This window comes from Harmonia axyridis, chromosome 2 (genome assembly GCF_914767665.1).
Source record: "Harmonia axyridis chromosome 2, icHarAxyr1.1, whole genome shotgun sequence".
Taxonomy (NCBI): Eukaryota; Metazoa; Arthropoda; class Insecta; order Coleoptera; family Coccinellidae; genus Harmonia; species Harmonia axyridis.
Window position 1 is genome coordinate 20,331,764 of NC_059502.1, and position 13,448 is coordinate 20,345,211.

At 35.8% G+C, this 13,448-nt stretch overlaps 1 protein-coding gene across 2 annotated transcripts in view; it reads right to left on the reverse strand.

Annotated features, from left to right (window-relative positions):
- Positions 1-13,448, reverse strand: part of LOC123673652 (SCY1-like protein 2) — a 224,692-nt gene that overhangs the window by 124,171 nt on the left and 87,073 nt on the right. For both annotated transcript variants that reach the window (XM_045608245.1, XM_045608244.1), the window contains exons 6-7: positions 9,298-9,428; positions 393-507 (exon numbers count right to left, since the gene is read on the reverse strand). In XM_045608245.1, the coding sequence (XP_045464201.1) occupies positions 393-507; positions 9,298-9,428 (246 nt within the window). The remainder of the gene's footprint in view (positions 1-392; positions 508-9,297; positions 9,429-13,448) is intronic.

Below are 13,448 nucleotides of genomic sequence, written 5' to 3' on the forward strand. Positions count from 1 at the left end.
GTTGTCCAGACGGAAAAAAATTGAATTTGTGGACAGATTCATCATTCCCTGAGACCATTCCCGGTTGAAAATTCGAAAATCACAGACCTTGGGATGAAATTATAAAGAGGTCAGTTGGGAGAACGCGCATTCAAAAATATATTTTTTCCTATAACTTTGAGACCCCCGAAAATCAAGTTAGGACTCATGAAAACTTTTTTATTTCATCTGAAAAATCGATTTTGTCACTGAATGTAAAACATGAGGGAATACCACGAGTAACCTGAAAAATGTTAACAATGTTCAACATCCTAATTTTCCCCTTAGACCAAACTCGATATTGTTTGCCAACATAAATGAACAAAATTCAACCTTGAAAATCACCGTTGGGAAAACAGTCTGGTCAGACTCACCTTGGGGATGAAGGGCAATGCCTCTTTCAACGTTATTCGATAAAAGTGTGCCTTTTGCGTTGGATCTTTCATGTTGATTACATCCAGGAACTGAAGCGCCTGTACAGATGGATCACTGAAACAAGAAAAATAACGTTCAGAATCATTCTAATTTTCTTGGAGAGAATGTCGTGAATGAAGCAAACTCGAATTGCTATACCTATTCTATTTCTATATTTCAATTACCTATATTTTTGTTAGTTTTCTCACTTGAAACTCACTTCGAATGAAATAGAAAACTGAAACTGAAAAATTGAACAACATTGAAATGAAAATGTCGGGAATAATATTCTCAACTTTTTAATTTTTTTTGTAATTTTATAACTTTAACATTTCATCTGGTCATAAGCACAGCTTTTGAACTGGTAACGCCTTGAATATTTGTCTAAGACTAGAATAGGTGGAAAGTCAAGAAAATGAGTCAAATATTCTTTGATTTCTTGGCCAAGCTGAAAATTTTCTCCTGAATTTTTTAGCGTTAATGAAAGTACTTTGAATACTTTTTAATTCACCAAAAAATTATGTCTAAATGAGTACTGTTTGTATTCACTAAAGTTGATGAAAACCACCTCTATATTGATAAATAATGGTTTCACGTCTGTATATTGATAACAAATCAAATTAATTTACGGTAGTCAGACGATTTTTTCAATTCTGGAAAAAGTAACTCCCCGAGCGGGGATCGAACCCGCAACCTCCGAATTACTAGTAAAAGATTCGATAAGCTGGTTAAGCATCACAAAGAAGATTACAAGAAACACCCTGTATCTCGAAAACAATGCGTTTGTGGGCTCATGTTTATGGGACATTTCATTTTTAAAATTACCCAAGGAATCTCTCATTTTCCTTCGTAACTCCAATTTACACCCAGTATAAGATAAGAACAATCAAATTGGTAATAAAAAAATTATTTTGAGTAATTTGGTTCAAACTTCGTCATCAAACCTCTTTTTCTCACATTATAGATATGAGTAAACAATGTCGTCAAAAAAAATTTTTTACCCCCCCAAGAAAAAAAAAGATCTACGCCCTTGATATCAGTTACAGAACTCAAAGACATAAATGCACACAAGATAATGCTGTGTAATAACTGAAATCACACTGTTTTTACACTAATAAATACAGGGTCTTTCACGAGGAACCTCACCCATATTTATACGGGAAACTACTGAACGTATTTTCATGAAATTCAGCACTTATAAGTATTTCACGATGCTGATGAAATCTAAAATATTTTCAAGGCATGAGCACTTCCGGTTTTTCCGGAAATGACGTCAACTTCCGTTTTTCAAATTAGAACACCATTTTTTTATTGCAGAAATAGATTCTTTAAAAAATTTCAAGTTATTTTGATGTAACATTTTTCAGTTTTGGTTGGAAAATTCTCTCTGAGCGGGAAAATTCGAAAAAAAAATCGAAAATAGAGCTCCGCTGAAACAAGAATAACTTCGAGGTTTTTGGATGGAAAATTTTCATTTTTGGGATTTTTCAAGATGTAAGATTGATGTATCCACTTTAAAAATCGAAATCGCGATTCATGATACAGGGGGTGAAAAAATCGCTTTCAAAGTTAGGGATGACAAAATCGTGAAAAATCAATTTTTTCAAATTAGAACCCCATTTTTTTATGGCAGATATTGAATCTACGTTAAAAAATAATGTGAGTGTATGCATCACACCCTTGCCCTAAAGTGGATATTTTCTGAGTTATTCACAAAAAACTGTTTTTCGTCTTGAATTTTCAGCTATTTCTTTTCCCTTCACGCCAAAAAGATGAAATTTTCAGGAACTGTTATTTGAACCATGCTGTAGATTTTTCACCCCTTCTTGAAACCGACTTCAAGTTACTATTAGGAGAACCATGGCAAACTCTCGCAGTTATAACTAGAGAAGATGCTCAAAGTTTTGACCGTTAATTTCTAGACATTTATTTATTAGTCTCAGGAATGCTTCGTGCGTTGCTCTTCTTATTTCCTGAAAATTTCATCTTTTTGGCGTGAAGGGAAAAGAAATAGCTGAAAATTCAAGACGAAAAACAGTTTTTTGTGAATAACTCAGAAAATATCCACTTTAGGGCAAGGGTGTGATGCATACAATCACATTATTTTTTAACGTAGATTCAATATCTGCCATAAAAAAATGGGGTTCTAATTTGAAAAAATTGATTTTTCACGATTTTGTCATCCCTAACTTTGAAAGCGATTTTTTCACCCCCTGTATCATGAATCGCGATTTCGATTTTTAAAGTGGATACATCAATCTTACATCTTGAAAAATCCCAAAAATGAAAATTTTCCACCCAAAAACCTCGAAGTTATTCTTGTTTCAGCGGAGCTCTATTTTCGATTTTTTTTTCGAATTTTCCCGCTCAGAGAGAATTTTCCAACCAAAACTGAAAAATGTTACATCAAAATAACTTGAAATTTTTTAAGGAATCTATTTCTGCAATAAAAAAATGGTGTTCTAATTTGAAAAACGGAAGTTGACGTCATTTCCGGAAAAACCGGAGGTGCTCATGCCTTGAAAATATTTTAGATTTCATCAGCATCGTGAAATACTTATAAGTGTTGAATTTCATGAAAATACGTTCAGTAGTTTTCCGTATGAATATGGGTGAGGTTCCTCGTGAAAGACCCTGTATAGCAGTTACAGAACTCAAAGAGAGTTAACTGACATGAAAGGAGTTCCAAATACGTCATTCCATCAGAAGACCAACTCATAATGGTCATGAATTTCTAATTCATGACCATTCTAATTCTTATTCTCCTCTTCTTTAGTCCAGTGAAACAGAATATCCCTCAACAAAATCCCCCGAAAACAATGTTTCTCCCTCATAATTGACGTCAAACCCCCAACCCCTCTCATGAACACGAGGAGTTTCAAAACCACCCCCCTACCACGTGGAGCATTATGTTGACAGGGTTGATGGCTTTTCAGAAACCAAATCACGAACTTCCCCATTCAACGAACGTCCGAACAGTTAACTGACTGAACTATTGCATAACTACGTGATTTCCATTTTCCTTCTTCCACTGCCCTCGGACGTGAGGAAAATATCCTAACCGCTTTTCCGAAATATTTTTTTTTCATCGATGATGAATTGAGCTATCGGATACTTGGTGGCGAGATTCTCAAATAAAGGGGAAGATTTTGCCACCTGCGATTTATAGGGGTGTTTATGGGGGAACGTTGATATATGGGACGATAGAGGGGTGTAATTTTTGATGGAAAGGCTGCGTGGGGGTGGATTTGTGGTTAATTTTCGTTTGATCAAGAATTCAGGACACGAAATATCGTAAATTTTCACCCTGAGGGATTCTTATCGAATTGAATTTGATTTTCAATTTTTATATCAATCCCAGTTATTGTGTTTGATTTTCGTGATATCCTTGGTGGAATATACTTATACACTCTGGCAGTGGAGTAACTAAAATTGACTCATGGGGGGTGTGGTTTTCTCCCTTTTTGAAAAAGCAAAATCTTTCAATTTTCAGGGAAAATTTATGTCTCCAATGAACTCGTGCTCGTTACGCCAATGCACTCCGGCAAAATTAGGGGAATGGACAAGATCTGTGAACGAAGTTTGTAGTTGATTTTTTCTTTGAACCCTTTAGTCGATTTAAGGATTTCTTTTTTTGGAATTATAGCTTGAGATTTTTGAGAGGAGGTTGAAAAATTATAAATTGAGGAAAAACCAAATGTTATATTCATTTTATTCAGAAATGTTAAAAAAAAGATTGAATTCCTACAATTCTCACTACACATAGGCTCAAAGGATTTCTTTACGCTTATTTACCATATATACATGTAGGCTTGGTTAATCGATCGTCTAGAGGTATGATTCGATTACCTGGCCTTTCGTCTTTTACTCCGTGACTGTTGGATTTGTAATAATTAAACTCTTTTGGATTATTTACATCTATTTACAAAGCCACAATTATACAGTACAAACTCAGTATTGAGAAGATCTTAATTACGTCTTAATTACAAGTTTCTCACTACGGTACTGAATTTCGTCTTTGACTCGTTTGTTGATTAACGTCTTGGATTATCACGTCTTCGTCGTACTTCAAGTTTTTGGTCGTCTCGTCTTTAACTTGTTCGCGACTCGTCTTAATCTAGTCTGCGAAACGTCTTTTCGTCTTACGTCTTAAGTTGACCGCCCGAACTTGACTCGTCTTTGACTTAAGTTAAACTGTGTCTCTGCCGATTGGAACTACCCTGTCTCGAATATTGACCTCCCTTCTTTTCGTCTTGGTCACACCCTTAGGGGAAAATACCATCCCCTAGTCCAATGAGAGCTTTACTGTACCGCCCACAAAGATCTTCGCGGATTCCTGGAAATCGAATATTCTAGAAGGACTAGAACCTGATAAACAGATGTAACACATCTGGTACAACCGTCTTGTTCTCGAACTTTCCCAACCCCAGTAAGTCTCTTAAGATTTACAACCGACATGACACATCTTCGACACCCCGAAGAATAACACATCCTTTTTACATTATGTACAATAACAATTCGTTCCCTGTAAATCAATTGAAACTGTCATGCCCTCGACACTAAAAGAAACTAATAGGTCTCCAAGCATCCGGTTGACCATCGCAATCATTTAGAGGGAACAATAATTGGATCCTACATACATAAAACTAGTTTTTATGAATCTTTTATTCATTTGAAATAAACTTATAATTATTATTATTAATGTTTTGAAATCCAATATTTAGATCAAATAATTTTTTTAGCATTATCTAGTTAACGTGAAATTCATATTGACTTTTTTGCTCATGGAATATTATTGATTTGATTATCTGAAGTTCACAGATTGCCATTGATAAGAACTTGGTTGATTTGTCTTGTGAAACTGAAACCTTGATTTTCATAGTTTGATAAGAAATTTATCGCGTACAGGCTCTTGCATCTGCGATCACTGTTTATGTTCAATAAACTATTATTATTATTATATTATATCATGTTATATATTTTTGGACAGATAAAATGAGCGATTTAAATCGGTATGATAATTTTTATGATTAACATTTAAAAATATACAATTTTGTATTAAAACTTCAAAACTGATTGCAATAAAAACAAGTGATGACACAAATGGATTCTGCTTGAAAAAGTGTTTTATTTCATATTTATAGTATAGTGACTCTGTCTATTCACAGATGGCGTTATGGGTGTTCGCGCCACACTACTTCGGCCCATGCGTATTTGAAGAGGTCGTTGCAACGCAACAGGATCACCTCACAACGATGGAATAAAAGGGTTTGTCCAGATATCGCTGAATCGCCTAGCCAATGAGTCACCAAACCCCTTGGAGACGACGCACCTCCGTAACTTCGTTCGAGAACAACTCGTCAAAATAACATCAGTAATGAAGAAATTATGACAACTTTTCATTTCACGCCATTTTCCAATTTTCCCTTATAGCTTGATGAGGCTGCGGTTTTCACCAAATCAATTTGGTCGAAAAATCGAGCCCGAGAATGGGATTCTGAGATCCTCTCACTAGACAACGAACATAGGACACTCGAAACATGGGCCCGAAAGGATAGACAGAATAGAACACAATAATTTTGAACCATTTTCGGCTAAAACATTTGAAAATTACAGATTTTTAGGCAAAATGATAACCTGCTGCTTCCTGGAACACTTGCGCAAAAACAAATTTGAAGTACAAGCCTTCTCAAATTATATATCTGTGGTCAAAAACAAATCCTTCAAGAGATCTTTTAAAATGATGAAAAATCGATATCCCTGAAAGAATTTGAAATGGTAAGAAGCTAAATATAGATTAAAAGCGCGAACACTAAAGAATTTTGAAGGCACTTATATTGGCAGAATAATATGATATGAAATATTTCGATTGTCAAGAGTGGCCAGTCTGCAAAACTTTGATTTCCAACCTCAAATTGTTACCAGAGTCATAATTGTTGATGAAAAGTTGAAAAGTGCATTAATCGAATAATGAACTATTTTCCTTCCTAACCTCAGTCTGTACTCTATGCATAACCATAATTACCCAATGCGGTGGTGGCTTTAATGCATCAGCAGCCATCTCCTACAACCGCAGACACGACGGCTAAATACTGTCAACCTCAGGAGGCCCATTCTCATAATTTGTGGTCGGATGTCAGGTCGATGCATGATATCATTCAAAATTGATGTTGAACTCGCGTTAGAAACAGATATTTGGTAGACCACTACGGCACTTAAAAATGTAAGGAATATTTGCATGTAGTTATATTTGGTGCTGTACATGATGTACATAAATTGGTAATCTGTATTCGTTCTTTCCTTCTATGGTTACATCAACTTTTCAGATATATACTAACTGACAAAGAAACTGCAACACCCAGAAGGAGCTGTTGAAATTTTAGATGTTTTTGGTGAATCATAGATGGTATAGCAAAGAGTAAATGATTGAATTTTGAGAAAAAGATCGTGAAGGTTTTTCATGTAAACAATTTTTGTTACTTAAATATTGTAGACGTTCTTCGCAAGTTTTTTAAATTTTATATCAAACCGATTGTTCGAGGAGATCCAAAGTCGATGTTCAGTTGTTGTTGAAGCTAAGTAAAGCTAAGTAAATTTGAAAAAGGCCGAATATTGGTCTACGGGAGGTGGAGCTGTCATTTGAGAAAACGCTAACAGTACGAACAGAAATCCAAATACTGTTATGAAATGTTGTCAAGCGTTGTTCGATAATGCCCAAAATCGAAGAAGAGTAGGCACCGGACGTAGAAGCGGCACAAATGAAGTTCGAGATCGACGTCTAAGTCTTATGGCCATTAGAGACCAACTTGTGACAACTCAATATTCTTCTGATGAGTGGTTAGGAGAACAAGGCCATCCTGTAACTGTCCGAACGGTTTAACGCCGGATAAGGTCTTTTGGACTGTATCATTATTGACCCCATCTTGTCTTACCTCTGACGGTTGAGCATCACCGGCAACGAATACAGTGGTGCATAGAACGTCGACATTGGAATGTGTAATGGCATCAGGTCTTCTCTGATGAATCTCAATTCTCCTTGGGTGTACATGATGGCCGAAGAAGGGTTAGACGACGTCGGGACGAAAGACGTGAACCTCAGTTTGATGTTGAGCGTCATGTACACCGGAGAATAGGCGTTATGGTATGGGTTGCTATTGCACATGCAATTATGCCACCTTTAGTCTTTATTCAAGGTAACATGACAGAGCTGTGTTACCTTCAAGAAATAGTGGAGCCATATGTTCTTCTTCACCTTAACCGGCTCGAGAATCCGATATTTCAGCAAGATAATGCCCAATCTCTTGTTTCCAGAGTTAGTTTGAACTTTGTCGAAGGGACTTATGTGGATCTTTTGCCATGACCGCCCAGATCCCTCGATCTTTTGTCCATAGAACATGGTTGGGACATTATGGATAGAAGGCTTGGAAATTTACCCCAGCCCCCACGGACTTTGGCAGCTCTGAGATATGAAGTACAGGTAGCTTGGGTTAGTATCGCACAAGAAGAAATAGACCATCTTATTGCATCAATACCAAGACGTGTTGGGGAGTGTAGAGATAATCGCGGTGGACACACACATTATTAACAAATCATTATTAAAAAAAATTGTAAACCCTTCGTTTTTTTCTCCAAATTTCAATCATTTACTCCTTGCTCTACTATCTATGTTTCACCAAGAAAATTCGAAATTTAAACAGCTCCTTCTGGGTGTTGCAGTTCCTTTATCAGTTAGTATAATTTAACAGCTTCAACATTCATTTCAATCGAGAATATACTGAGCTGTGTTTATATTATTTTGTTTTTATTTCGGTTTACAACCAAAGGAATGCTTACCAACTCGTTACATCTCAGCATCCGAATGCCTCTTTTTTGTTTCAATCAACAATATTTCAAGTCATCCCCTCCTCTCAATAAAATCTGAACTTCAGAATCCTTTATAAGGACCTCGAAGCAATAAATTGTTAGAGGAACTCAAGGAAAACTGCATGAAAGCCTAAATAACTTCAAAGCGGTGCTTTATGAGAATGAAAGAGGTCGAAATGTAATAGTGAAGACGTTGAATATACGATGCCTGGAAGCATGTGGCTCAGTTTTTTATTATATTGATGCAAGAAAGCCCGAAGGAAATGGAATAGAGCCATTTTCAAGAATTGCCTCATTATTATTCAGTAAAATATTGGCTCTTTTGTTTTCGATCCAGGGAAATTTTTTTTATTGTCTCATTTACTTGAAGCTTAGAATATAGATAGAAGGAACGGAAAGTAAACATTTGTGCTCGATCCCGAATACAAGGGAGATGGAAGTTTAGTGTCGCCAATCACAATCGAGCTAGCCGATTGAGTGTGCGAGCCATAGGCGTGGAGAATCCTGTTTTGATTGTTGAATGCTTTATCAGAAATCCTTTTTTCATAACTTCACAATGACTAAATCATTCAACTGAGGAAAACATTGAACCTTTTGAAAAACAAAAGAATTTTTATGAATAAATCACATTGTAAACTAATTTTGAGCCTCAATTGATTATTTTGAAATTAATCAAATTATGTTACGCTATTGCTATAGTGTCCCATCACACAAGGAATGACGATTGTTGGCATCAAAACAAATGCATCAGTAACAAGGTGATTTCCATTCCTCTGATGAATGTCCTAAGACTTGAAGAAACAGTTAATGGCAAGAATAACAACAAATGATAACAATTATGTTGCTTTGTGAGAATCATATCATACAACTACTATAATATCTTGAAAATATGATTTAGTTTGATGGCAAAATGACAAAATACACATCAGGTACGTAAAAATTACAATAAAAATAAGATGAAATTTTTAAATTTTTTTCACTTTGTTTTTCATAGACTCTTACCTGAAATATTTGATGAGTGTGAGCAGTTGTGCTGTAGGTCGCTGTCTAGTATCCTTACTAAGGAGTCTAACGGTTGCTTCTTGAAGTGGCAGTGGTATTTTTGGGAGAATGTTATGTACTTGATCTTCCAGCTGAAAAATTCCAAAGTCTCTCAGAAAATGTTATGCATTTTAAACAGTATTGATCTTTGTAAATTCATGAAAATGGGGTTCTTCTGATACTATATTCCACCTGGAGTTTGACAAGCACACCCAGGTGGTTATACAGTGTGTACATGGAGTGAGGAATAAATTTATCATCCAGAAAAGAAACATATTTCCGAAAAAATTCAGGTGACTTTTATTTCAAGAAGCGCATTTTTGTATAGTGCCGTTTGAAGGAACACATTTTTCTTAACATATCACATCAAAAGTTTTGTCATGTTACATGAAGTCTTTTTCGAGAAAATTAATGTTTCTGATGACAGTTCACGAGTTGTTATGTCCAGATTGGGTCTTAAGTGATTCCATAGAAGTTTCAGCTCTTGAAATCCATGAAATTCATTATGTAGGTATGTTTCACTAAGTTTGATAGTGATTCAGTAGAATTGACAGGATCATTGGAAGTGACGCAACAAGCCATTACAAAATGCCTGAAAGTCATGGAAATGATTCAGAAACAAGGAAATTGGTTGCCGTATGAGTTGAAGCCAAGAGATCTTGAATGGCGTTTGTTTGCTTGTGAACAGCTGCTTGCAAGGCAAAGACAGAAGGAATTTCTGCATTGTATTGTGACTGGAGAAGGAAAGTAGTATCATTAATATAATCCCTAGCGTAGAAAATCATACCGATATCCCTTCCATGCTTTCACGTTGATGGCCAAACCGAATAGTCACAATTCCAAGGTCATTGTTTGGTGGGACCAGCTCAGTGTAGTGTATTATGAGTTGTTAAAACCGACTGAAACATCAAAGGCAATCGTTATCAAATGCAATCAATGCGTTTGAGGCGAGTACTGAGAAACAAACGGCCACAATACAACGGGAGACATGATAAAGTGATTTTACAGCAACAGTGTAAAGTGATTTTACAGTATAGTGATCGACCTCATGTAGCGAAAGTGGTCAAGACAGACTTGGACACGTTGAAATGGGAAGACCTACCCCACGTTCCGTATTCTACTGACGTTGCTCCCTCGGGCTATCACTTGTTTCGATCAATGCCACACGGCCTCGAAGACCAGCACTTCCGATCTTATGAAGCAAAAAATTGGATCGATGCGTGGATTGCTTCAAAAGAAGACCAGTTTTTTCAACGCGGGATTCGCACCCTTCCCGAAACTATTTCAAGATGGCGGGCGAAGACGAACAGTTTGAAAGTGACTCTGTTAAATCTGGCAGAGAAAGTGAATTTAAATGCGTTCAATGCAGGAAAAAAGTAGTGGAACCGGTGGAGTGTTATAAGTGCTCTGAAATTTTCCACCCAAAATGCATGGATCAGGCCGCAGGTCAAAAATCCACAATTTGCAAGCACGAAGAAGGAAACATCAGAAAACTCGCAAGAGAAATCAACGAACTTCGAAATGAAAAAGATATTCTGAGCATTGAGTTAACATACATCAAAGAGTTACTCAAGGAATCTCGAGAAAAAAATAGAATACTCATGGAAAATAATGCACTTCTGAAAAATCATACTGAAGATGTCGAAAAAACTGATAATTTAATAAAGGTTAAAAATGTAAACAAAGAAAAAAGTGGACAATATAAAGATGATAACAAAAGTCAAAGTCAAGACACAAGGAATGAGAAAAATAATGAAATGTCATATGCCAAAAAGACGGTACACAGAATATTGGAACTACCCTCTCATAGAACTGATGCAGTTGATACGTCTAAAAGTCAAAAAGCTTATGTCAACGTAGAACGTCAAATCAGCATAAACAACAAACAAACGTCAGCACAGGATGGGGAATGGACAACGATTATACGCAATAAAAATAAAACTAAACCTAGGAGTGAAGTAATATGCACAGGCTCAAAAAAAACGACAAACTCTATAATAAAGGGAGCAGCCAAACGGAAATGGATCTATGTTGGCAGGATTCAAGGCAAGGACATCACTGAAAAACAAATAAAAGATTATCTTGGAGAAATGAATCAAAATGAGGAAATAGAAGTGAAAAAGCTGAATACGCAAGGCAGCAATTCAGCTTTCAGTGTTGGGGTACAAACAGATGAGTTGTTCAAATCAATCTGTAGTCCGGAGATCTGGCCTGAGGGGGTCATAGTGAGAGAATTTTCCTTTCGGAATTTATTTCAAAAACCTGGAACAAGAAGGAGAGGGGCTGTTGCTTCCCAATTCAACTGAATACACTGATCCAATTTCTGTTCTTCACCAAAATGTTCAGTCTATAACCAATGTAATCGATAACATAGAAGATATGATTCAAACTTTGGATAACTTGAAAGCAATATGTGTAACTGAACATTGGAAAAGTTTTGAACAACTTCAGAACCATAACATCAAAGGTTTCCACATAGCCAGTGCCTTCTGTCGCAGCGAATTCAAACATGGAGGAAGTGCCATTTATTTAAAAAAAGGTATCAAATATCAAGAAAGAAAAGACATATTTAAACTTTCAATTGAGAAGATAATGGAAATTGCCTCAGTTGACATGAAGATAGGTACAAAAATTATCACTTTAATATCACTGTATACTACCCCAGGGGAAACAAAAAAATTCCTGAAAAAATTTGAAGAGCTTCTTCAGATGATATGCTGGGAAAACAAAACAGTAATTATTGCAGGCGATTTCAATATTAACCTCCTTGATAAATCCAATAAAAGTACAATCCAGTTCCTTGATTTACTTGATTCATACGGAATAAAAGCTAGCATCAACGAGCCAACAAGATCAACCTTATACAGTAAATCTTGCATAGACAATATTCTCATCAACCAACAAAACTTTACAGCAGAATTAATAAAAACAAATATTTCAGATCATGATACAGCCCAGATGATAACAATAAAGGAGCAGATACACCAAAGTCAGAAATACCAATATAAAAGAATTGTAACATCAAACCACTTGCAAAATTTAGCAGAAAGTCTGAAGCTCTTGGATTGGAATGTTTTATACAACATTCCAGATGAGTTGGTAGAGGAACAATGGAATACCTTCACAAATTTATTTAAAAACAAACTAGACCAGGCATGTCCAATGAGAAAGATGAAAGTTGCTACGAAAAAAACTCCAAAACCAAGAAGTGAGGAAATAATAAACTGTAAGACCAGACTCGACTTATTACATGTTTGTAAGACTTTTAATCATGCTTTCATGAAATCTTACAAGGAAGTTAAAAAAGAATATGACGAATTGTTGAGAAAAGAGAAAAGCAATAAATTTAAACAGCATATTCTAAACTCTGACAACAAAATGAAAACCCTTTGGAGAACAGTTGCAACAATTAAGAATAATTCTAGTGAAGAGATTCCTGCAAATCCCACTGAAATGGCACAAAAATTCAATCTGCATTTTGCAACAGCAGCTGAAGAGAAAATAAGTCACCAAAAAAATATACCATTTCAACATGACCTCGAAAGAAATGATAATAAATTCAATTTCCACCCAATAACAAAGGAAGAAACATTGAAATTAATAGGAAGGCTCAAGAATAAAAACAGTTCAGGAATAGATGATATTCCAGTGAAAACTGTAAAATTCTGTATGGAAGAGATAGCAACTCCACTAACCTATCTCATTAATAATTCAATGAAATATGGTGTTTTTCCGGAACTTTTGAAGCAAGCCCTCATAAAGCCAATATATAAAAAAGGTGAAGAGGATAAACCCGAAAGCTATAGACCTATCAGCATACTTCCTACCTTCTCAAAAATTTTAGAGTTGGCCATCTGTGAACAACTAGTGACTTTTCTCATGCAGGAGAAAATCCTGAAATCATCACAACACGGATATGTGAAGGGGAAATCAACAACTACAGCCGCATTCGAATTCATTCAAAATGTACTTAATGGCTTGGAAGACTCCAAAGTAGTGATTGCCCTATTGCTGGATCTATCTAAGGCCTTCGACACTTTAACCCACGATTATTTATTGACAAAAATGGAATACTATGGAATAAGAGATACAGAAAAAGAATGGTTTAGATC